Source organism: Ochotona princeps, chromosome 17 (assembly GCF_030435755.1).
Source record: "Ochotona princeps isolate mOchPri1 chromosome 17, mOchPri1.hap1, whole genome shotgun sequence".
Classification (NCBI taxonomy): domain Eukaryota; kingdom Metazoa; phylum Chordata; class Mammalia; order Lagomorpha; family Ochotonidae; genus Ochotona; species Ochotona princeps.
Window position 1 is genome coordinate 49,150,473 of NC_080848.1, and position 21,942 is coordinate 49,172,414.

The 21,942-nt window shown below is 44.0% G+C and overlaps 1 protein-coding gene across 3 annotated transcripts in view; it reads left to right on the forward strand.

Moving 5' to 3' along the window:
* LOC101536786 (heparan sulfate glucosamine 3-O-sulfotransferase 3A1) overlaps positions 1-9,516 on the forward strand; it is a 96,390-nt gene extending 86,874 nt beyond the window's left edge. The window contains exon 2 of one of the 3 annotated variants that reach the window (XM_004594726.2): positions 8,726-9,516. In XM_004594726.2, the coding sequence (XP_004594783.2) occupies positions 8,726-9,347 (622 nt within the window). In that variant the 3' untranslated portion in view covers positions 9,348-9,516. The remainder of the gene's footprint in view (positions 1-8,725) is intronic. The other 2 variants (XM_058676231.1, XM_058676230.1) reach the window with 2 other exon arrangements.
* The last annotated feature ends 12,426 nt before the right edge of the window (positions 9,517-21,942 follow it).

The window sequence follows — 21,942 nt, forward strand, 5'->3', positions numbered from 1 at the left end:
TCAGGAGCCAGGATGAACCCAGACAGGGGATTTGCTGTGGCTGAGCTGGGAGAAGCACCTGCTCTTGCCTCATGGTCTCTCCATGTTGATTAAAAATTCCATTGCCCACTTCTAGAATGTTGACCTCATAAAGACTTGGTTAAAGGACCTGGTAGACTGTCCTAAGCTTGTTCTCCCTTTAACTGGGACTTGCCTGATTCGAAAGCACTTAGGAGGGAATCTCCCACTGTATGCATGGATTTTATTTGTAAGGGACTCTGAATGTCAAGGTGGTAAAGTCTCGGGCACCTGCTCTTTCTAGAATCCAAGCAGAGTAGAAGTAACATAGAAAGAACAGTGACGCAACAGTCAAGAGACCCAGAATACGAGACAATTTTCTGTCCACTTGGCTGCAGGCCTAGGGCTAGCTGGTTCACAGACTTGGATGTATCTGTGAACTGGAAGGGCTAGATAGGAGGATTTCGAAGGTTCTCACATTTCTAATGTTTCATGGTGCAGCTTGGAACAATGCAATTCTCGCTTCTCGTACCTTCTTGGTCTCCCTATAATCAGTCATCTCTCTCTCTCTCTCACCCCACCCCACCACACACTTACTTCTTTTTAAATATTTGTTAATTTGAAAGGCGTAGCACTGAAGACCAAGGCAGAGGAGGAAGACAGTGATCTTCCATGTATTGGTTCATGCTTCCAAATGGCCACAACAGTCAGGTCAGGGTGAGGCCAGAACCCGGAGCCTGGAACTGCATTCATGTCTCCCACAGTTGTGGCAGGGCCATTCCCGTAACTTCCCGAGTCTGTCAGCGTGGAGCTGGGTCAGTCACCGAGCAGCTGGACTTGAGCCAGGACTCTGATGCGGAATGTCAGCGTGGCGGGCGGTAACTTAGCCTGCTGTGCTGCCACGTCAACCTCACACACTCATTTCTAAGGACTTGGGAAAATCACACTTCTAGGTCTTGACTAATTCATTCTATTCTATTTCTTCTTATTAATAGTAGTTTTATACTGACATTAAGAAAACTTCTTTAAGACAGTTCTATTCTTATTTTTGGATGACTTCTCATTTTTTTTTAAAAAAAATATTTATTTATTTTTATTGGAAAGTCAGATATATAGAGAGAAGGAAAGACAGAAAGAAAGATCTTCCATCCGATGGTTCAAAATGGCTGGAGCTAAGCCAATCCGAAGCCAGGAGCCAGGAACCTCCTTTGGGTCTCCCATGTGGGTACAGGGTCCTGAGGCCTTGGGCCATCCTCTGCTGCTCTCCCAGGCCACAGCAGGGAGCTGGATGGGAAGTGGAGCAGCCGGGATATGAACCAGTGCCCATATGGTCCCAGGATATGCAAGGTGAGGCCTTTAGCTACTAGGCTACCACTCTGGACCCCAATGCCTTCTCATTTTTTTGTTCACATATATGATTTAATTACTGATCTTTTAATTTTACTCTCTTGTTCTGTTGAAATGAAACTTTGAATTTTTTTTCCCACAAGGTTACATGGGAAACCCTCAGAATGTTGCTTTCTTTAATGATTAAATTTGAGAGCACAGAGACAGTGATAGAGAGAATGGCCTAGATTTCTCAACAGCTACTTCCCTTCCCAATGAGCAGGTCTGGTGTCAAGACTGGCCTAATCTCAATCGAATAGCAAGGAACTCAGTCTGAATCTCCCATGGAGGTGGCAGGGACCCAGCCTCTTGAGCCATCACTCAGAGTCCACGGCAGTGGGAAGCTGGGGTGGGGTATAGGGCTGGGACTTAAACCCAGGCACCCTGACGTGGGACTGAGCATCCCAAATGGCAGTCCAAACTCAAGGCCTTGAGCCTGCTGGGAGTGCCACATCGACACTATTTCAGCTGAAGTGAAACGGTAGCTACTTATAAAGATTTTCTCTTGAAATGTTACTGCCTTTGCGTACTGAATCTTGAAGTCTAAGGCCAAACGCCCCTCACCTGCTCTGTCGGAAACTTAGCTGTGGTGCACTTTGCTTGTTCTTTGTTGGAATGACTCTGGATATTTCCCTTTCTTCCAAACTCTTTAAAAAATCGCAAATGCTTTTCAAAGTGGGGGAATTCCTTCCCTGGCCAGGACTTGGGTGAGGCAAGGGTAGTGCCTCGCATACCTATATATAAATGGAAGTGCTGACTCTCCAGGTGGTAGATACAGCAGGTGCACAGCCCTGCGCTACCAGGTAGAGGAGTAGTGGTGGCAAAAAGCAGAGACTTGCCACCGTGGAAAGGAATGACTCCTCTCAGCCTTTCCCCAGAAAGACTTCTCAACTCTCACGGTCTGGCAGATTCTGACATTATTAGCTTGTGAGTTTTAGCTCCCAGTGTTGTGTGAGGTTTTGCTTTCTGTATGTGTATAGCTATTCTTCAAAATCTGGTAAGTGTTGGGAGAAGCAAATGGACTTCCAGAGATAGAGGCTACTTTTTTTTTTAAGATGTGTTTGCTGATTTAAAAGGCAGAGTTTCATAGAGACAGGGAGAGAGAAAGAGAAAGATTATTTCATCTTCTGGGTTACTCTCCAAGTGGGCATACCAACTAAGGTTTGGTCAAACCAAACGCAGCAGTCCCATACAAATGACAGGGACCCAGGACCTCAGGTCATCGTCTGTTGCCTTTCCAGGCACATTAGCAAGAAGCTGGGTTGGAAGTGGAGCAGCCGGGGATTGAACAGGTGCCCATATAGGATGCTGGCATTGCGGGTAGCGGCTTAGCTTGCAGCACCACAATGCCAGACCCCACAGATGTAATAATTTTAATGAGTGTGAAAGAGGTCGGATGTTTGGGCTGAATGTTTAGGCTTGGATTGAGACATCTATGTCCTTCCCATATCAAAGTGTCTTGTGTTTAGCATCCAACGCTGATTTCCTGTTGATGTGGATCTTGAGGGGCAGTGATAATGGCTCAAATGATTGGGCTGCCACTGGCCCCAGCCCAGTATTGGCCTTTGCGGGCATCAAGGCAGGGGAGAGGGATGGGTGGGTGAGTGCACCAGTAAATGGGATTTAGCACGCACTCTCTCTTTCTCTCATAGGTAAAAAATACATAAAAGAAAGCAGAGTTTGGGAGAACATATACAGGATTAGGAATTCTATTTCAAATCTTATGGACTCATGAGCTTCCTAATGAATTAACCTTGGAAAGGATCAGGAGACAAAGCAGTAAGCCTGGCAAGACACTGGTCTATTTCATAAGAGTCAGTGCCTCAACTAAAGGCTTGGGAAATGCTCAGATCCAACACAAACAGGAAGGATTAGGACTGTAGTCTGTGCCTTTTACTGCAGCTCTGCCATTCGACCTGATCATCAATACCTTCCGCATGCTTCCATGAAGTTTCCCAAAATGAGTGTGATGAAGACTTTTGGCCATTTCCCTTCATCCCCGGGAGCCCAGGGGACATGGTGTTAGTTTCCTGAACTACGCTTTGATGCTTGTGGTATTGCCAAGCCCAGTGAGAGTCAGAACTATGTCTATCTCTTTATTTAATCATCCAGAGGCATGTGCTATCAGTGACACTGAACGTGGCCCGGCCTTGAAGTCTGAGGTTTGACTTATCTTGATGACAGCTTGATTCTTGAAACTGCACAGCCAAATTGGGCCGGGGTGGGAGGTAGTACAGAGACATCCATCTTCATGCCCAACAGGAGCCAACACACACAACATCTAAAGGGAGTTTCCCTTCCAGCCTCACAAGTCACGTTCAGAGCGGGGCTCACCTCACAACAGCAGGAAAAGAAATATTGATGTGAGTGGAGTTGGGCCCAAGGGACCACGCAGGCTGACAGCAGCGAGAGTTCCCAGCCATTTCCTTTGCTGCTAGGCACATGCTATGGGAGACCCACAGGAACTACCGTCCATGCTGTGGCCATGAAAAGAGCATGTTTTTCTTGCGTTTTCTGTTGCCAGAGGCTTCCCAACACAGACACAAGGTTCTATAGGTTGCACAGACTTAAGAAAGGGCATGTGTGGAGGAGTTGGATTTATTTACTTCTGAAGGCAAATTACCTTTGTATTACAACTCAAGGACTTTTTCCTGCAGTGTGTTCTTGAAAAGCATGTTGTGTGGTTCACCTGTATGCAGGATTTGCATTCTGAGTTGAAGAGGGAGAGAATGCATTTACACGCAAATTTGGTGGCAGATAGACCAAGACAACCACGAAAGGAGCCACAGGGATGGTGCTTAGATGTCCTAGGAAGTGGAAAGATGCGCATTTTATTTATTTTTTAAGACTTTTTTTTTTACTGAAAAGGCAGATTTACCGAGAGAAGGAAATACAGAAAAATCTTCTGTTTTCTAGTTCACAGCACAAAACGCCTACCATAGTCAGAGATGAACTGATCTGAAGCCAGGAGCCAAAAGCTTCCTCCAGGTCTCTCACATGGGTGCAGGGTCGCAAGGTTTGGGCCATCCTTGACTGCTTTCCCAGAACACAAGCAGGGAATTGGATGGGAAGTAGAGCAACTGGGACGCAAACTAGAGCCCATATGGATTGCTGGCACTTGGAGCTGGAGGATTAGCCAATTGAACCATTGGGTCAGCCCCCCAAAATGTATGTTTTAGAGCAAAGTGAACCTAGATTTTCATTCATGACTGGGTCCCTCTGGACCACTCCCATTATGTCAAGTGTAATCTATGATTGTGATCCTTAAAGAAAACATCTGGAGCTCTTCTCTTCCCAGAAACAAACTAATCAAGCACTCTGATGTGGTATGTGTAATCTATATTTTAAATTTTGGCCTAAATTGGAGGTAAAGAAATTAGAAGTTAAAGGAAGCAGGAATGCTGCCTACAACTACATCTACAACTACTGCTTCATAGTGGATGTACGCTTTTACAGCCCTAATTTTTTTTGCACCTTTGATCTTGTCTCTTTCATGGAGACATTCCAACAATCTCTGGATAGAGGTCTTCACACATTTTATACCAGGGACGCTTGCATGTGCAGAGTAGGTTGGGCTAACCAACATCTCCTTTTTGTGAAGGGTGTCACGTAGTAATGGGTACTGTGAATTGATGCCACATGGGGAAATTGGCATTGTTTGCACAATGCTAATAGACAATATGTATTTGCCTTTCCCACCACGCTGCCTGGTCTTACTCTTACTCATCCCTCAAGGTGAACTTGATAGGTGGGTAATGAGGTACATTAAAATTTTATGGAAAAGAAATTGCAAGTTCTTTAATAATTTTTTTCTTTAATAAAATATCTATTTATTTTACTTGAAATCAGAGTTACAGAGAAAGCAAAAAATAGATAGGACTTCCATCCACTGGCTCACTCCCCAAATGACCACAATGACCAAATGACCACAGTAGTGAGCCAATCTAAAGCCAGGAACCAGGAGCCAGGGTCCCAAGGCCTTGGGCCATCCTTATGCCATCCTTGCTGTTTTCTCAGGCGATTAACAGGGAGCTGGATCATAAGTAGAGTAGCTGGGACTTGAACAGGTGCCCTAATGGGATTCTGGCACAACAGGTGGAAGATTAACTTGCAATGCCACTGCTCCAGCCTCAAGAAGTCTCTTTCAAATCCAGCAGCAGAGAGCAAATGTCTGGGAAGCAGCAGTTCTGCCAGGTGTTGACATTCCTGCCCCGCACACGGGAGACCTGGCTCGAGTTCTCGACTCATGGCTTTGGCCCAGTTAGGCTGGAGAATTATAGGCCTTTAGGGAGTGAATCAGTGCATGGAAGGCCAGTCCCTCTCCTTTCTTTGTCTTCCTGTATCCATCTGTCCTTCAAATAAATAACAAAAGGGAAAAAATAATCCAGATGATGTGGTATGGGTGTAGAATCGGGAGTATTTATGCTGAAGGTGGCTCTGCATCTGTTTTGAATTAGAATCAGATTATTTTCTTGAGCTCCTCAGAAGAGGAGATGCGTAAGACTGGCTTAAAATTCACTTTATCCAACACACATAACCAGTGTATTTAATTAACACATGCAGGATTTACTCGAAGGATTGAGGATGATGTGTTTGAGTGACCCATTTTAATAAAGACAGTTTCTCCTTCCGCCCATCTTCCCCCTTGTCTTTCACTGTTAGAATAGGTAGCACATATTTATTCCACAACATTAACTGAGCAGATACTATATGCTGTCACCAGCATTATAGCAGCGAACAAAACAGATGTTACACAGTACTCTCATGGCATTCATTCTACTCTTGCAAACAAGTAATGACCTTTAATAGCAGAGAAAAAGGAGAGGGGGGAAAAGGGTGTTCCAGGGACCAAGCAGGGAGCAGTTAAATAGTTTGGGATGCTCTTCTTTATAAGAACTCAACTTTCAGATTTTAAAAGATGCATTTGTTTATTTGAAAGAGTTACAAAGAAAGAGAGATCTCTTGCAACTGCTAATTCATTCCCCAGGTACCTGCCATGGCCCAGGTGGAACCAAGAGCCAAAAGCTTCATCCAGGTCTTACACATGACTAGGAGGAGCTCAAGTGCTGGGACTATCCTCCATTGCTTTTTCCAGATCATTAGTAGGGAGCTGGATCAGGGGGCATTAGAGAAGCTAAAATAGGGGGTGAGGGCTGGCTTTAGTGCTGATGGCTAAGACCAGTGTGGGACTGAGTTGGGCTTTCCGTATTGAGTGTTGGAGTTTCTGGGCTTGGCATCCTGCTCAGCTTCAGTGTCCAGCTCCCTGTGAGGCCGCAGATGATGGCCACCGTAGGTGAGTCCACAGCAGTTTTGTAGCTCCGGACCTTCTGTCCTAGGCCTGGCACAGTCCTATTGCTGTACGCAGCTGGGAGCTCTCTGCAATGCTCCCTGCCTGCCTCAGTCTCTTTATATCTATCTTTTTTTTTACCCCTCCCATAAACACAAGAATCATAAATGTAGTTAATCTTTAAAAGCTAACATGGAAATCAGAGGGTTACAAAGGAGCATCTACTCAAGGAGGAAGAAAGAAAGCACAAAATTATTGTTGGGGAGAAGGATGTGTTTCCAGCTACTCACTGGGTGACTTTTAGAAAAAAATATCATCTACCATAATTAACACAGGGCAAAGAGGAATATTGGAATAGGTCAATACCCATACCAGAAAAAAGGTATCAGTATTAGATAATTGTGCCAGTAACTCCCAACAATCTTCCAAGAACAGAGCATTTGTTTCCTAAACTTCTCAAGCATATAAAAATACACGGAACATTTCTCAGCACATTTTATTTGTGGAATAATTCATATTCTAGTTATTGATTAAGCTATTAAATAGAAGAATAACTTCAGGGATATCTCATTATTGAATGTGGATGAAAAAATCCAAAAAATGACAAATAATAATGTACCAAAGTTCAACGGAGTGTGTTCCAGGAATAAAAGTGAATTCAATATAAACATGCCAGTTTGAGTCTTTTTGCCATTAGATCAAAGAACAAAATGTATCACATTCAATTCAGTTACACTGTAATAAAGTCCAAAAATTCATGTAATCTAGTATTTTTTAAGATTTATTTAATTTTATTGGAAAGGCACAAGTACAGAGAGGAGGAGAGACAGAGAGGAATATCTTCCGGTCACAGTGGCTGGAGCCCAGCCAATCCAAAGCCAAGAACCAGAAGACTCTTCCATGTCTCCCACACGGGTGCAGGGTCCCAAGGCTTTGGGCCATCCTCAACTGCTTTCCCAGGCCACAAGCAGGGAGTGGGATGGGAAGCGGGGCCACCACGATGAAAAGCAGCACCAACATGGGATCCCACTGCATTCAAGACAAGGTCTTTAGCCTCTACGCTATCACGCCGGGCCCTAATCTAGTATTGACTTAGGCAGACATGTATTTCTTGTAGGACATGGAGTTAGGAAGATAACACCTTAACAGCAGGATATATATATGTGTATATATATATATATGTAATATGTATCTATGTTTAAATAAGTAATGCATATAATGGCAGTACATCTAAGTTAAAAGAGCAAATGGGTTGCATGGCTCCTGATGCTAACTTACGACTGACCAGTTTTCAGTGGGAGAGAACACTTGAACCCAGTGCCAGTAACTGCTCAATCAATCCTCAGATGGCAGGGACCCATGTTGTGGCGTCACTGGGATACTTTTTACACGATCAAGAAATTTCTACCATTCATTAGGAAAAAGGAACAGGCAAGAATCACTGAGAACACGTAGAACAACTTGGTTGGAATTTACTTTGGCATACGTGAAGGTATCCCGTTGAACTATTTAGAATATGCTAATGATGCCATCTCGAGTCCTTAGATCAAATATGGATTATTTAATAAGCCTTACTTGGTATGGGAAAACCGCGGAATTATGAAGACAAGTGTCTTGTGACGTATGCCGTGATGTTAAAGTACAGTTGCTTTCATAATAGGATAGGTGAGCCCAGGATATGTTAACAACCCTCTCAACAGTTTAAATGTGTTCGTGGCAATATTCTCCTTCATTAAAAAAAAAAAAAAAGCCTGACCAAGTTTATTGTCTTACAAAATGGAATACTGATAATAAAAAGTAAATTTTAAAAACACTCGTGTTATTTGCCCTGGCCAGGCGTGTATTAAGGCGCTGAGGTCCAGTAGTCCATGGATTCACCGCAATGGCGAGAGAGATGGGTGATGCTGTGCCCTGCTCAACAGCCAAGGAACCGAGGGTTGCTGGACGGTTTCGCTCCGTTGTGCAGATAGCATAACTCTCCAAGCCGGTAAGGGAAGCCACTCATTCTTCAGACGCTAACGTCCCTTTTCTCTCCTTCGTGTGCTTTTTGCTCAGGGACCTGATGCCCAGGACCCTGGAGGGACAGATCACCATGGAGAAGACGCCTAGCTACTTTGTGACGCGCGAGGCGCCAGCGCGCATCTCGGCCATGTCCAGGGACACCAAGCTCATCGTGGTGGTGCGCGACCCGGTGACCAGGGCCATCTCGGACTACACGCAGACGCTGTCCAAGCGGCCCGACATCCCCAGCTTCGAGAGCCTGACGTTCAAGAACAGGAGCGCCGGCCTCATCGACACGTCGTGGAGCGCCATCCAGATTGGCATCTATGCCAAGCACCTGGAGCACTGGCTGCGCCACTTCCCGCTGCGCCAGCTGCTCTTCGTGAGCGGCGAGCGGCTCATCAGCGACCCGGCCGGCGAGCTGGGCCGCGTGCAGGACTTCCTGGGCCTCAAGCGCATCATCACGGACAAGCACTTCTACTTCAACAAGACCAAGGGCTTCCCCTGCCTCAAGAAGCCCGAGGGCAGCAGCAAGCCCCACTGCCTGGGCAAGACCAAGGGCCGGCCGCACCCCGAGATCGCGGCCGAGGCGCTGCGCAGGCTGCGCGACTTCTACCGGCCCTTCAACCTCAAGTTCTACCAGATGACTGGCCATGACTTTGGCTGGGACGGATGATGACGCTGTAATTAAAAAATTAAAAAAAAATCAGAATATAATATATTTTTTTACCAGTTGGTAGAGAAAAGGCAATTTAATATTTGTGCTGAAAATGCTTGTTTCTGTATTTTTTTTTCCCCTCATGAATGTTAAAAAGTTTGTTCACTCACCCTTGGCCCATCTGAATGTACAACCAACACCAATCATTTGGAGAAAGAGAGAGACCAGGATACCTCTCTGCTCTGAAGACTCTCAGTGTCCGTGTGTAACGTTGTATTCCATAGGCCTGATCACGACTAATAAGCTTTGGTGGCATTAAAAGTTTTCAGAAAAGCTTGGGGGAAACATCTTTCTCTTTCCTTTTTTAGAATAGGAGACCCCGACACAACTGATGTCTGCCTGACGTTTGTCTTGCCTCGTCCTCTGCTGTTTTCTCTCAAATCATTTCCTGGTGAGGAATAGTCTAGGTGTGTGTTTTCACAAGAAGAGGCTTGTGAGCCTTTTAGCTACAGTGGAGTGTAAAAGCAGAGAGGGTTCCATAGGTATACCCAGTTCATAGATAAGGAAAACTGAGTCTCAGGGAAGTCTGATGACTTATCTTGAGGCTAGATGGTGGATCCTGGCTAAAACACTTCTCTTCCACTTTTTGCGGAGATGCTGGAAGCTTTAGAACTAGTGAGCGCTTTCTGGATGATCTCGTGGAAACCGTGGATGGTTTCCTTGGCTTTCTCAGCTTTCAACGTCAGCTGACTCCCAGTGTAGTCCATGAAACCCCTCGGCTTTGAACACAGCCTGTTTTACCAACCAGACCTGGCTCCAGGTTATTTAAACTACCTTGAGGTCTTGCTCGACTGAAACATGGTGACATTTGAGAGAATTGTTGGATTCTTACATGAAAGACAAGGCAGACAGCCACACCAGGAAGGAGCCGAGGTGCTGAAGGAAGGAAATGTATGGATCTTTTGGCTTGGATTCTTAGTTTTTACGAAGGAAACTCCCACTTCCATTTAGAGATCACACTCTGAAAGTCATTTTTCTCTGCCTCTTCTTTAGGGAGAAAGTCTGTCTTCCTTTGGACTATCTCACTTCCAAACTCGGAGCTAGTAGTAAAAACAAAACTAATTTGTTTACAAGGCTGTTATTTTTTCATGGATGAAGGACTGTCACTTTGTCACTTTATTTTTTCCTCATTTACTCTTTATCCCAGTTGTCACTGTTACGATTTGGAAAATGTTCTGAGAACTGGCGATGTGGGTAAAATGGTGGCTTTCCCCCTTCTGTTTCTTTCTGCTCATCTCCCATTGAAGTCGTTCAAATAAATCAACAGTTTATTAAGAGTATTCCTTTCCTCTCAGAGTGGGTATTAACAAGATTAGCATTAATGGGAATTAAATTGGTTGAGAGAGGAACACATATGCACAGAATATATAAAACATCTATAATTAGTCTGTCAGCAACATTTTATTACAGGTTTAAACCCAAGAGGAGACTGTCTCTCATTTTATAAAATCTTCCTTATCTACCAACACTTAAAGGAACAGACTCTAGTATTGTAGAGTCATATTCTACATCTACTTCAATGCTGTCAGTTACAAAAAAAGTGAAAATTGTTATAAAATACGCAGTACAGTTGTACATGCACCAATGAGGTAACAGGTGACTTCAGTATTTTTTTTTAAGATTTATTCATTTTATTACAGCCAGATATACACAGAGAGGAAGATCTTCCGGCCAATGATTCACTCCCCAAGTGAGCCGCAACGGGCCGATGCGCGCCGATCCGAAGCCGGGAACCAGGAACCTCTTCCGGGTCTCCCACGCAGGTGCAGGGTCCCAATGCATTGGGCCGTCCTCAACTGCTTTCCCAGGCCACAAGCAGGGAGCTGGATGGGAAGCGGAGCTGCCGGGATTAGAACCGGCGCCCATATGGGATCCCGGTGCTTTCAAGGCGAGGACTTTAGCCGCTAGGCCACGCCGCTGGGCCCGATTTCAGTATTTTTTTTCTTTAAAAAAGCTTATCAGTTCCAATCAAGGAAAAGATATTTTTAAGTTTCTACTTTGAATTTGTTCATATGCTGTTTATGGACGAGTAAAGCCCCAAATCAGTGTCATGTTCCAGCTGATTTTTTTCATTTCTGTGCCCTCAATGCAACAGCTTTTTAAAATTATGTTAATTATGTTCCATGATACGATTTTGTAGATATAGAGATTCTTGTTTCCCGTTTATCTTTCCTCTCCCTCTAGTCTCCACCACATCATTACAGCAGTACAACCTCCAGGAACAGTTACGTGTTCAACAGTCACTTGGTTTATTCTGCTTGAATCATCTCATAGCCACAAGCTTCTCATCTTAAACTCTACCCATCTCTTAACTCATTTTTTTTGTGGGCTTCTGGTTTGCGCGTGTGTGTGTGTGTGTGTGTTGGCTTGTCATCCAGGAAAAGTAGCCTTTGCCCAAAGAAGCGACTGCCTTCTCACAATTAAACCCAGTAACTGTGTATGCATGTGTGTGTGTGTGTGTGTGTGTGTGTGTAAGAAATTATAAAAGAATTGAGTGCGAAGAATCCCTTCTGACACATGGACATTTTTGTTTGTATTATGATCAAAAATGAATGGCCACAGAGCACTCCAGGAAAACCTTCAAACTTAGGAGACTTTGTGAGAGTGTCTGAAGTTGCAGATACCAGTAAAATGCATAAAGGTCTACAATCAGTATTGTCTCAATTTCTCCTGGGACACGGATATTCTATTTGTCTCTCAATAGTGCCCGCTCCTGCTGTGTGTGGGCTAGGTCTCATATTTCTTTTGTCCATTTCTCCACACCAAACAATGAGCTTCAATCTTTCATGGATCACCTCATCATCCTACCTTTAAGCTGTCTGCCTGGACCACACCCTCCTTCCTCGCCCCTTCTTGTCTTTCTAGGGGCACATCCAAATGAATCCTTGGCTTCATGCTTAGTTCTTTGCTTCTGAGGTGACACCTACAGTGTATAAAACCCGTGACTTAGTCATTTATTAGGCAAGTTAAATTTATTATGAACACTGGACATTAACAAGCTTCTACAGATTCTTATTAGTCTACAAGGGTTATTATCACTCTAATTTTCTTATTTTAAAAGCTAGTAAACCTCAGTGGTAATTTGGATTAATACCCACCCTTACTCAATACATCTTTTCTTGAGCTAGGATTCAAAACATTGGTGTGTCCATAAGCCCTTTTTTTTAATCACTTATTTATTTGAATGGCAGACAGTGAAAGAGAGAGATCTTTCATCCACGGATTCATTCCCCAAATGGCTACATCAGCAAAGGCTGGGCCAGGCCAAAGTCGAGAACCTGACTCTCCAGCCAGGTCTCCCACATGTTGGCGGCAGGGGGTCCAATAACTTGAGCCATTCCTGCTGCTTCCCCAGGTGTGTTAGCAAGGATCTGGACTTGAAGTGAAACAACCGGGATTCAAACCACTGGCTATATGGAATACTAGAATCACATGTGGCAACTTAATTTGCTGTGCCGCAATGCTGTTTCCTGACTTGTCTATAAATTCCTTCACTCTTGATTTTGCGGTTGAAAAGGGAATGGATTTGCCCGATTTGTCCTCACATTCTGCCAGCTTACCCCTGTTGACCTCTGCGGCCCATGAAGATGGTTTACCTTTAGCGTGTGATTGAGTCAGTGTGTCTAAGAAATTGTGGCTCCTCAAAGTCGTAGCAGCTCACACTTTGGAATGCATCATCCCACCTGAAACTACTGGCAGTTTTCTTCTTTCTCATCACTTTACCGACGAGGAAACTAAAGCTTAAGGTGGCAGTTCTCAGCACAAGGTAATTTAGTATCCCAGGCAAGCATCTGAAGATATTTTTGGTTATCTCTGGGTAAGGAAAGGTGCTACTGGCATCTCCTGGGCAGATGATAAAGTCACAATCACTCGATCACTGATACGGAAGTAAAAAGATGAGTTGACTCAAGGTTCCTGGCCTAACAAAGTCAAGCCGATGATCAGAACCAGAGCATGTCCGAACCAGATCTAAAAGCTTGGCTTGAACTGACACTTGACTTACAGACCTTTCTCTTCCCACTCTGACTTTTGCTCAACAAAAGCCTTTTTTGGCATCTTTAACAAGTGACACATTCTAGCCAGCAGATCCACTGTGCTTCACGGGAGAACTGCAGGAAAGTGAGACTGAGTTCTTACCATGGCGATACGGGAGTTGCTTGGAACAAGCAGGTCATTGCATTTTCTGTGAAGCGGAATCAGTCAACTTCAGGTGGGAAATCACAGTCCAATAAAGCAGTTCTTAAAGGCTCCTTCAAGTTCAAGTCTTGCCGTTTTCAATTTGCTTCCTTACTGTGCCATGACAATATTTCTTGCAACCTGACAAAACCAAAGTGCCAAAAGAGAGAAGTAAATGTCTCCATTTCTGTTAGACAATGGCAACGCAGATGAGTGTGCTGTTACAAACAGCCTTGAGTGGCTGAGCAATGGCCAAGGGGAGTATATTCCTATTGCCATCCATCCCAGAAATTCCAGTGCTGTGTGCATAATTTCCATAGAATAAAAGAAGGGAAGCTTGTGGTTATGAAACATAGCAAACATATCACTAAGATTCAGTCTAATAGAAGCCTTCAGGTAGAAATAAGAGACCCTGCTGCAATCCTATTGACTCGTATGACTGTTGGAGAAGAAGTGAACTTTAAACATCTCAAATCTCAGGCAGGTGTTTTAGCCCTAGAGGTCAAGACATGAGATAAGACACTCATATCCCATACCGGAGTGCCTGGGTTCATTACCCAGCCCACAGCTCCTACTCCAGCTTCTAACATAGACATTCTGGAGGCAGTGGTGATGGCACAAATGCTTGGGTTCTCATCACCTATTTGGGAGACTGGGCTGAGTTCCTGGCTCCCGGCTTCAGTCCCAGCCCAGCTGTTGTAAGCATTTGCAGTTGGAGTGACTGGGATCGCTCATTCATTCTCTCTCTTTGTCCCTCACTCTCATCCCAAACCTCAAGCCATGCTGAGGAAGCATCATTGCTCTTACAAATGTTCTGGTCCCTGATACATCTTCATCCAAGTGCAGATTTTCTTTTTTTTTAAGATTTATTTATTTTTATTGGAAAGGCAAACATACAGAGAGGAAGATCTTCCATCTGATGGTTCACTCCCTAAGTGACCACAATGGCTAGAGCTGAGCCAATCTGAAGCCAGGAGCCAGGAGTTGGATGGGAAGTGGGGCTGCTGGGATTAGAACTGGCGCCCATATGGGATCTTGGTGCTTTCAAGGTGAGGACTTTAGCTGCTAAACTACTGTGCCAGGTGCAAAAGTGCAGATTTTCATACAGAGTCTCAATTACATGTCGGTAGAACATGAAGAAGTGAAACCATTTCATTATACAATAGAAATACATTATTGGCTACACAATAGAAATAGAAACTTAGCGCTGCAGGGCTTCCTTTCAATCTGGGCAAGGATGAGTGTGGGAAAAATTATGAGGCATTGTGGCATTATACACCAAGTGATGAAGTAATAGGTTTTAGTTATACCAGAAGGAAATACAATGGAAAAACCAAAATTGCTTCCAAGATAATAGATCTATCGTGGGATATTAAGAGCTTTTCAGTTTGTCTCAGGCTGTCACCTGAGTTCTTTGGTTCAATTTCCACCTTCAGTTGTATGTTTTACAAGCTATCTGTACCACTTACCCTCCTATAGCTTTACTGTCAAATGATGACAATGGAAGAGGAGCACACATTCTGCTGAAAATCCTTTCTATCCACAAAGCCCAGGTATTCGAAAGATCAGACATGTTTAGAAAGAATTCCCTGCACTTACCCTGCAGGGTCCCTGGTAAGAAAGAATTTCTAAAGGATTTCTCACTTGCACTGGCTTGGATTATGCCTGAGTGGGTTTGGGCTTTCCGTCATGTCTACATCTTGGCAAACTAGGGCCACCAATATCTAAGTCTTTCCCCAAATAAGAACCGTATAGTAAAACAAACGTGTTTGCCATTCTTGGGATCTTGGCTTCGTTGCAATTAGGATTGATAGGTCCTTCCCCTCTCATCTCAAATCCCTACACATCACTCACTTTATGGTGCTTTGAACCACCACACATTGCCTTTGTCCTGCATGCCCACACCCCTCACAGTCGAAGTTTTTCCATCTCTTTCAAGTGGACCCAAATCCATGGTGTCCACTTCCTCCCCCAGGCTCCTGGGAAAAGCACTGCAGTCCATCCAGGGCAGGTGCTCTTAGCTTCAGCTCCAGAACAAGGAGGCTAAATACCTGATGTGCAGACTCAGAGGAATAAAGGTTAACTAGGTTTTGTTCTCCCCAAGAGTGGGAACAAGGGGTGGGGGGAGAGGAGAGAGGGAGAGAGAAGGAGAGAGAGAGAGAGAGAAAGAGAGAAAGAGAGAATAGATGGAACTGTCATCCACTACTCTGCTCCCCGGATGCTAGGGTCAAAGGCAAGAGCCTGGAACCTGATTCAGGTTTCCACATGAGTTACAGGAACTCAGTTTCTTCAGTGGCCACCTGCTGTCTTTATTATTGGGAAGCTGGAGTGGCAAACCGAAGCACTCCAATACAGGATGGCACCTTAACTACTAGACTAAATGGCTGTTCTGGGGCACATGTTGGTGCAGACAGAGTTGTCAGAAGGGGGCTTAGCTGGCTTCCAGACAAACCAGCAGTGTCAGCTCCACTTCTGAAAGTTTGTGTGCATCCGCCGTGGGCAGCAGCACTTCTCTTCCATCTGTTTTCCCAAAAAGCCTTATCTAAGGTCAGATTTCTTGATTTCAAGGCTACAACAGCTGGTCAACCAGAGAACAAGCAGGAAGGAAACTTTATAGCAGTTTCAATGTAATGTTTCAGAGTGAACAAGAGTTCCTGATTAAGTATCCTCAACTGTCACCTAATTCTCAGTTCAGACTACTTGATCTTACTCTGAAGTCCAAGGCCTATTGTTCTTTTTTGTATCAAATCCCAGTAAATAGTCTAGGATGCTAATGCTTACTTTATGCTCCAATGATTTGAAACACGCTTGCAACCTGTTCTTGACTTGAATGATGCAAAGTTATTTTTAATATTAAAAAACTTGCATAGTTTATGATAGCTCTTTCCCGCTTCCAATAAACTCCATTCTACCCCTCAAAAACGACTTACAAAGTTTATTTTCAGCATCTTTCAACTCCCACATGCCCATTCTGTTTCTCTGCTGAGTGAACTTGTACCATCCGCATTTTCCTGCATCAGAATACACACTTGAAAAGCTATCTTTACAATTTCATGTCTTGTATTCTTTCTGTCTTCTCATTTGGGCTGTGGATTATTAATGATTCTTTTCCCCTTTTTGCAATCTTCTGAACCCAAAATGCTTCTTTGGTGTTCAGAAAGTTTGCCCTAAACCTTACCCTCTTTGGTTTTCTTTTATCCTCTCTTAGAGTGTATCTTTCCATTTTAGGAAAAGTTCTCTTTAGGGGAAACCCTCCTCTTTACTAGCCCTGTAGCATGTACATCTGACGTATTCTCGTAGAGGTAACTTTCTTATCCTTTCTGCCCCACTGCAGAACACAAAATACCAAATGACATTGACTCCCAGCTGTAAAGTGGTTCCGTATTGAACATAGCCAGCTTGTCTTCCATCCAGCTATAAATAAGCTCTTTTTTCAGGCTTTTTGGCCCCTGCTATTTGATGAGGCCATTAATAAAAAGTTCTGTATCAACGGGATGATAAATTCCACTACCCCAAGACATATATATTGAACACAGAAAAATTGGAAGCAGATCTGCTCTAGCCAGCCTCCTCCCATTTCAAATCTCCTGCCCGCTAACCATGTCCAAAGTTTGTTTCTCTCATCATTCCTTCAGGCTCTGCCCCTAGGTTTCTTACCAGGCTGGTCTCTGCTTGTTATCTCCATTTATTCCTGTGATGTTTTCATTATGTCATCGACTCTTGTTCTCATCTCTGTAGGCTGATCCCTAATCATTCTTAACTATTGTGTCCCTTGTCACGCTGATGTTTGTTCAGTCTCTAAACCTGTCCTGGGTCAGCCTGTCTCTGACACAGCCATTGAAGTAAGCAGCCTTTCTTCATTTTTAACACTTCGTGATTGAGTCCAGGGATCCGGCCATCCTGGTGGATAATGTGAATCTATATAGACTTAGGTGGCCCATCATGCATGCCTGTACCTTGAAAGAGAAAGCCAGGGCTGATCACACTTTTTTCCATGATGCGCTTCTGATTCACACACTCTGCCTGTGACCTGTGGATGAAATCATGCTTTATGGGTGCTTGGAAATAGTTGTGATCTGCCTACGAATGGTGAAATTTTTACACAAAATGCTCAATATTATGGCACTCCAATTTTCTCATCTCTTAATAGAATGAAGAAGATTTGTGGAAAATAATAGTAATGATAAAAAAGGAAAGAAATGATGCTGCCAGGCTCAATCCAACTGTCTGGAAACATTTTGCCTAGCATTCATAATTGTTTTCCTTCTGTCTGTTCAAATGATTGTCCTTATATCAATTGCTTTTTGTATTTCCTATATGCCTTGAAAATTGGGCCTAGAGTTTCTTTGTTGTTGTTGTTGTTGCTGTTAGATATTTGTTTTATTGGAGGGATGGGCACCATTGGTGTAGTAGGCTAAGCCTCAGGCTATGCTGCTAGCATTCCAAATGCATTTTTTTATGGAGCTCAGGCTGCGGTCCTAACATCCCATATGCATTTCTTATCAAGCAGTAGAGGATGGCCCAAACCCTTAGCACCCTGCACCAGTGTGGGAGACCTGGAAGAAGCTACTGACTCCTGGCTCCTGGTTTCAGATCGGCTCAACTGCAGACACTACAGCCATGTGGGCTTGAGCCAGTGGATGATAGACCTTTCTTTCTTGCCTTTTCTTTGTTCTTGCCTTTCAAAAAAATCTGTAAAAAGTTTTATTTTATGTGTAAGCTAACATGGCAGAGACATGAAGAAGAAGAAGGAGTTGGGGCGGAGAGAGAGAGACAGAGAGAACCTCCCAATCTTCCATTACTGGTTCACTCCTCAAATGGACACAACAGCTATGGCAGGGCCAGGAACCAGGAAATCCTTCCAAATCTTCCGCATGATTGGCAAGGAACCCAGCACCGGGGCCGTCTGCTTCTGCTTTTCCAGATGCTCTGTCTGGACGCTGGATTGGAAGCAGAGCAGCCAGGACTCAGATCACGACATCTATTTGGGACTTGCATGTTACATACAGGCTGTGACCTAGCTTGCTGCACCATATTACTGGCCCCCAGTAGATTGTTTTTGGTGGTAACCATCAGTGTTAACTGCCTACCCAAACTGTGTTTGGTGATCCCACTGGCCAGTTTGGAGAAAATGTGCCCTTAAGGATGTGTTTGCCCCTACCTACTCTGAAACTCCCAAATGATTGTCCTTACTTAAAGTCTCATGCCACATCTTCTCAGGCTACTACAACAGTTGTGCGCGCATGCACGCACGCGTGTGGGTTTTAATTCCTAATAACAGTTTTTAAGTCAGGGTTCTCAGTTCATTCAGTTGCAGCCCTTTAACTTACAGAGCTCGCTCATGCCCCATTGGGCAGTAGAGTGTAGCGACAAAGAAACACACTCACTCTTGTGTTAACTGCTACTTCTACCACTGTTTTGATCTGACACATTCCTTTGACATTTGCTATTTTCTGTGCATTTCTATGCCCTGGTCTTCCCTGGTTCCTGTACCATTCATTGTTTGGGCCAAACAAGGAAGTCAGAATCTTCCTTTTTGAATTATTTTGGCTGAGAATGTACCGTTTAGGACATTTGGATATGGGGACACTATACTTTGCCTCTTGATCAAGCAGACAGAGATGCGTTTTGTGTCTAGAATTTTTCCTTGATCATATTTTTTCATAAGGCTTACAAGTAAATGGCCAGCAACAGCAATATCTATTGCTTTGTGTCCTATGTTCTTATGGTCCTTACAGTTAAACCTAGTTAATATTAATTTGTGGAAATTTAGTTAACTTGTGGAGTATCCTTTGAACTCTTAAAAAAACCGTTTTTTTAAACTTTGTTAAAATTGCTGTAACACACAGTTTACTATCTTAACCCTTATATGTATAACTCAGGGCCTGGTGCAATAGCTCAACTGGCTAATCCTCTACCTCCAAGTGCCAGGAACCCATAGGGGCACTGGTTTATGTCCCAGCTTCTCCATTTTCCATCTGGCTTCCTGCTTTATGCCCTAGGAAAACAGTAGAGGTCAGCCCAAAACCTTAGGACCTGCACCCACATGGGAGACCCAGAGGATGCTCATGGATCCTGGCTTTGGATTGGCTCGGCTCAGCTCTGGCCATTGCAACCATTTGGGATGTGAACCAATAGATGTAAGATGTTTCTCTCTGTAATTCTACCTTTCCAATAAAAATAAACATATCATTAAAGATGTATAATCCAGTGAAATAAGCATACCTACAGGGTTGGTTTAGACCTAACACCAATAGCCAGCTCCAGAACATTCTTATCACATAAAGTGGGAACTCTGACTCCTCATTCCTCACCCTCAGTTCTTGGAAACCTCTGTCTTACTTTCTGTTTCTATGATTTTGACTATTTTAGCTGTCTCACATAAGAGGGACTGTGTGATATTTGTCCTTCTGTGATTGGCTTATTTCTCTTCACGTATCTTTTAAGATTTATTTTTTATTTCTTTGAAGAATAATGTGACAGAGAGAGTGAAGGAGACACAGAGAGAAAGATAAATGCCATTTGCTGGTTCATTCCTCCCACCCCCCAAATGGCCACAGCTGGGCCAAGCCAAAGACGAGAGCCGAGAATTTCATCCTGGTTTCCTCCATGGGTGTCGGGGCCCAAGGGCTTGTGTTTTCCTCCTATGCTTTCCCAAGCGCATTTTCCAGGAAGCGCGATCGGAACCTGGGCAGCCAGGTCTCCAACTTGGATGCCAACGTCACAGTTGGTGAGTGAGCGTGCTGTGTCCCACGGCCTGACCCAGCATCGTGCTGTTAAGGTTTGTCCACGTTGTAGTATGTGCCAGATCAGCCTTCCTTGGCGAGACTCGGTAATACTCTATTGCAAGTACGCATCTCGTTTATTCACTCCTCTGTCAATGGAACACGTTACAGGCTAGTTTCGCTGTGAACATGAAGTGTGCAGGTGTAGGCTTGAATCTGTGCTTTTACCTGCACCTAGATGTAACTGCACTTCTACTGTCAGCCTTTGGAAGAACTGCCCGACTCTCCTCCCACAGCCACACCATTTGACATTCTCACGAGCAACATTTAAGGGTTTCCAATGGTTTGTATCTTCACTAACAACTGTTATTTCCCACTTTATTTTTGTAATCATCATCTCAGTGTGAAGAAAGGGTTTTTTTTCCTTTTCCTATTCCTTAGCTCAAAGGACTTATTTCCACCTAACGACCCTTTTTGTCCTTGTAATTTTCTTGAGGGACTTAAAGAAATAACACACACACTGTACTTATTTCTCCTTCTCCTGACTCTGTCCTTCTTCCATCCCCACTCTGTCCTTCAGGTGAACTCACCTTCCCTCTTTTCTCTCCACAGTTGGAACCAGCTACCCATCTACTCTCTTTGACCATCTCCTGTGAGCTTCTTTCCAACATTGGAAGCCCTCCTGCTCGTCTCTTCTGAAAGCTCAAGTTGGCTTCCTCTGAATGGATCCTGATTTGCCAAAATATGTACGGTTTTTCCATTTTGGGGTTCTTGAACTTTTCTAGCAAGTTTTCCTTCACATCCAATGTCCAAGGCATCCTTTCTCCATAGGCCCCAAGCACATGAACACCCAACCTTCCCTAGACATGACAGCTCATCTCGCCTTGGCTTGAGGTATTGCCAGATCTTGGTTTTGCACTGTAGGGATGCATTCTTATCACACAGGCTGCTAAAGTGACCCTCTGACCTACTCCAGGCCTTGAATGAATGATGCAGGTCTTCTCACCACCAGCCATGTTCACATGTATTTTGTAGAGTCACCGTTTCCTCCATGACACATTCCTTTTCCACAGATATCATTATGAGTACAAACTCCTGACTAGTTTGTCAACAACACCACCAATACAATCACAGCGCCATGCATTTTTACTGTCATAATTCCTCCTCTCTTACCTGAGGGGGAAAGCAACATTTAACCCCAGCATACTTAGAAACATAAGTGTAAATTTACAAAAAAAAAAAAATCAAGACATTTCTATTGTTTTCATTTCAGAAAAAAATAAAAATGCTGTTATAAACAAAAGAATATTTCTGAATTTGTGCTGCTGTACAAGTTCCTACTATGAGGGATGAATTCAAAAGCGCACCAGTGATCAGCAACTGATCTTAACCATTGGTGGGGGTATCAGTGCTTAACGCCCAGGTAGCTTGTCACACTCGCTGTAGTCCAGAGTGGCTATTTCCATGTTTATCACTGAACATGCCTAACATCACTCAAGTTCAGGGACACTTACTCAGTAAAATCTTTGTAACAACATGGCAGACCATTTCCTTTAGGTAAGATACCACTATCCTGGACACATGATCTGATGGATGAGGCACTGATGCCATAGCCCACTGTAGCAATCCTCTCAGGTGGAATCAATTTGTAT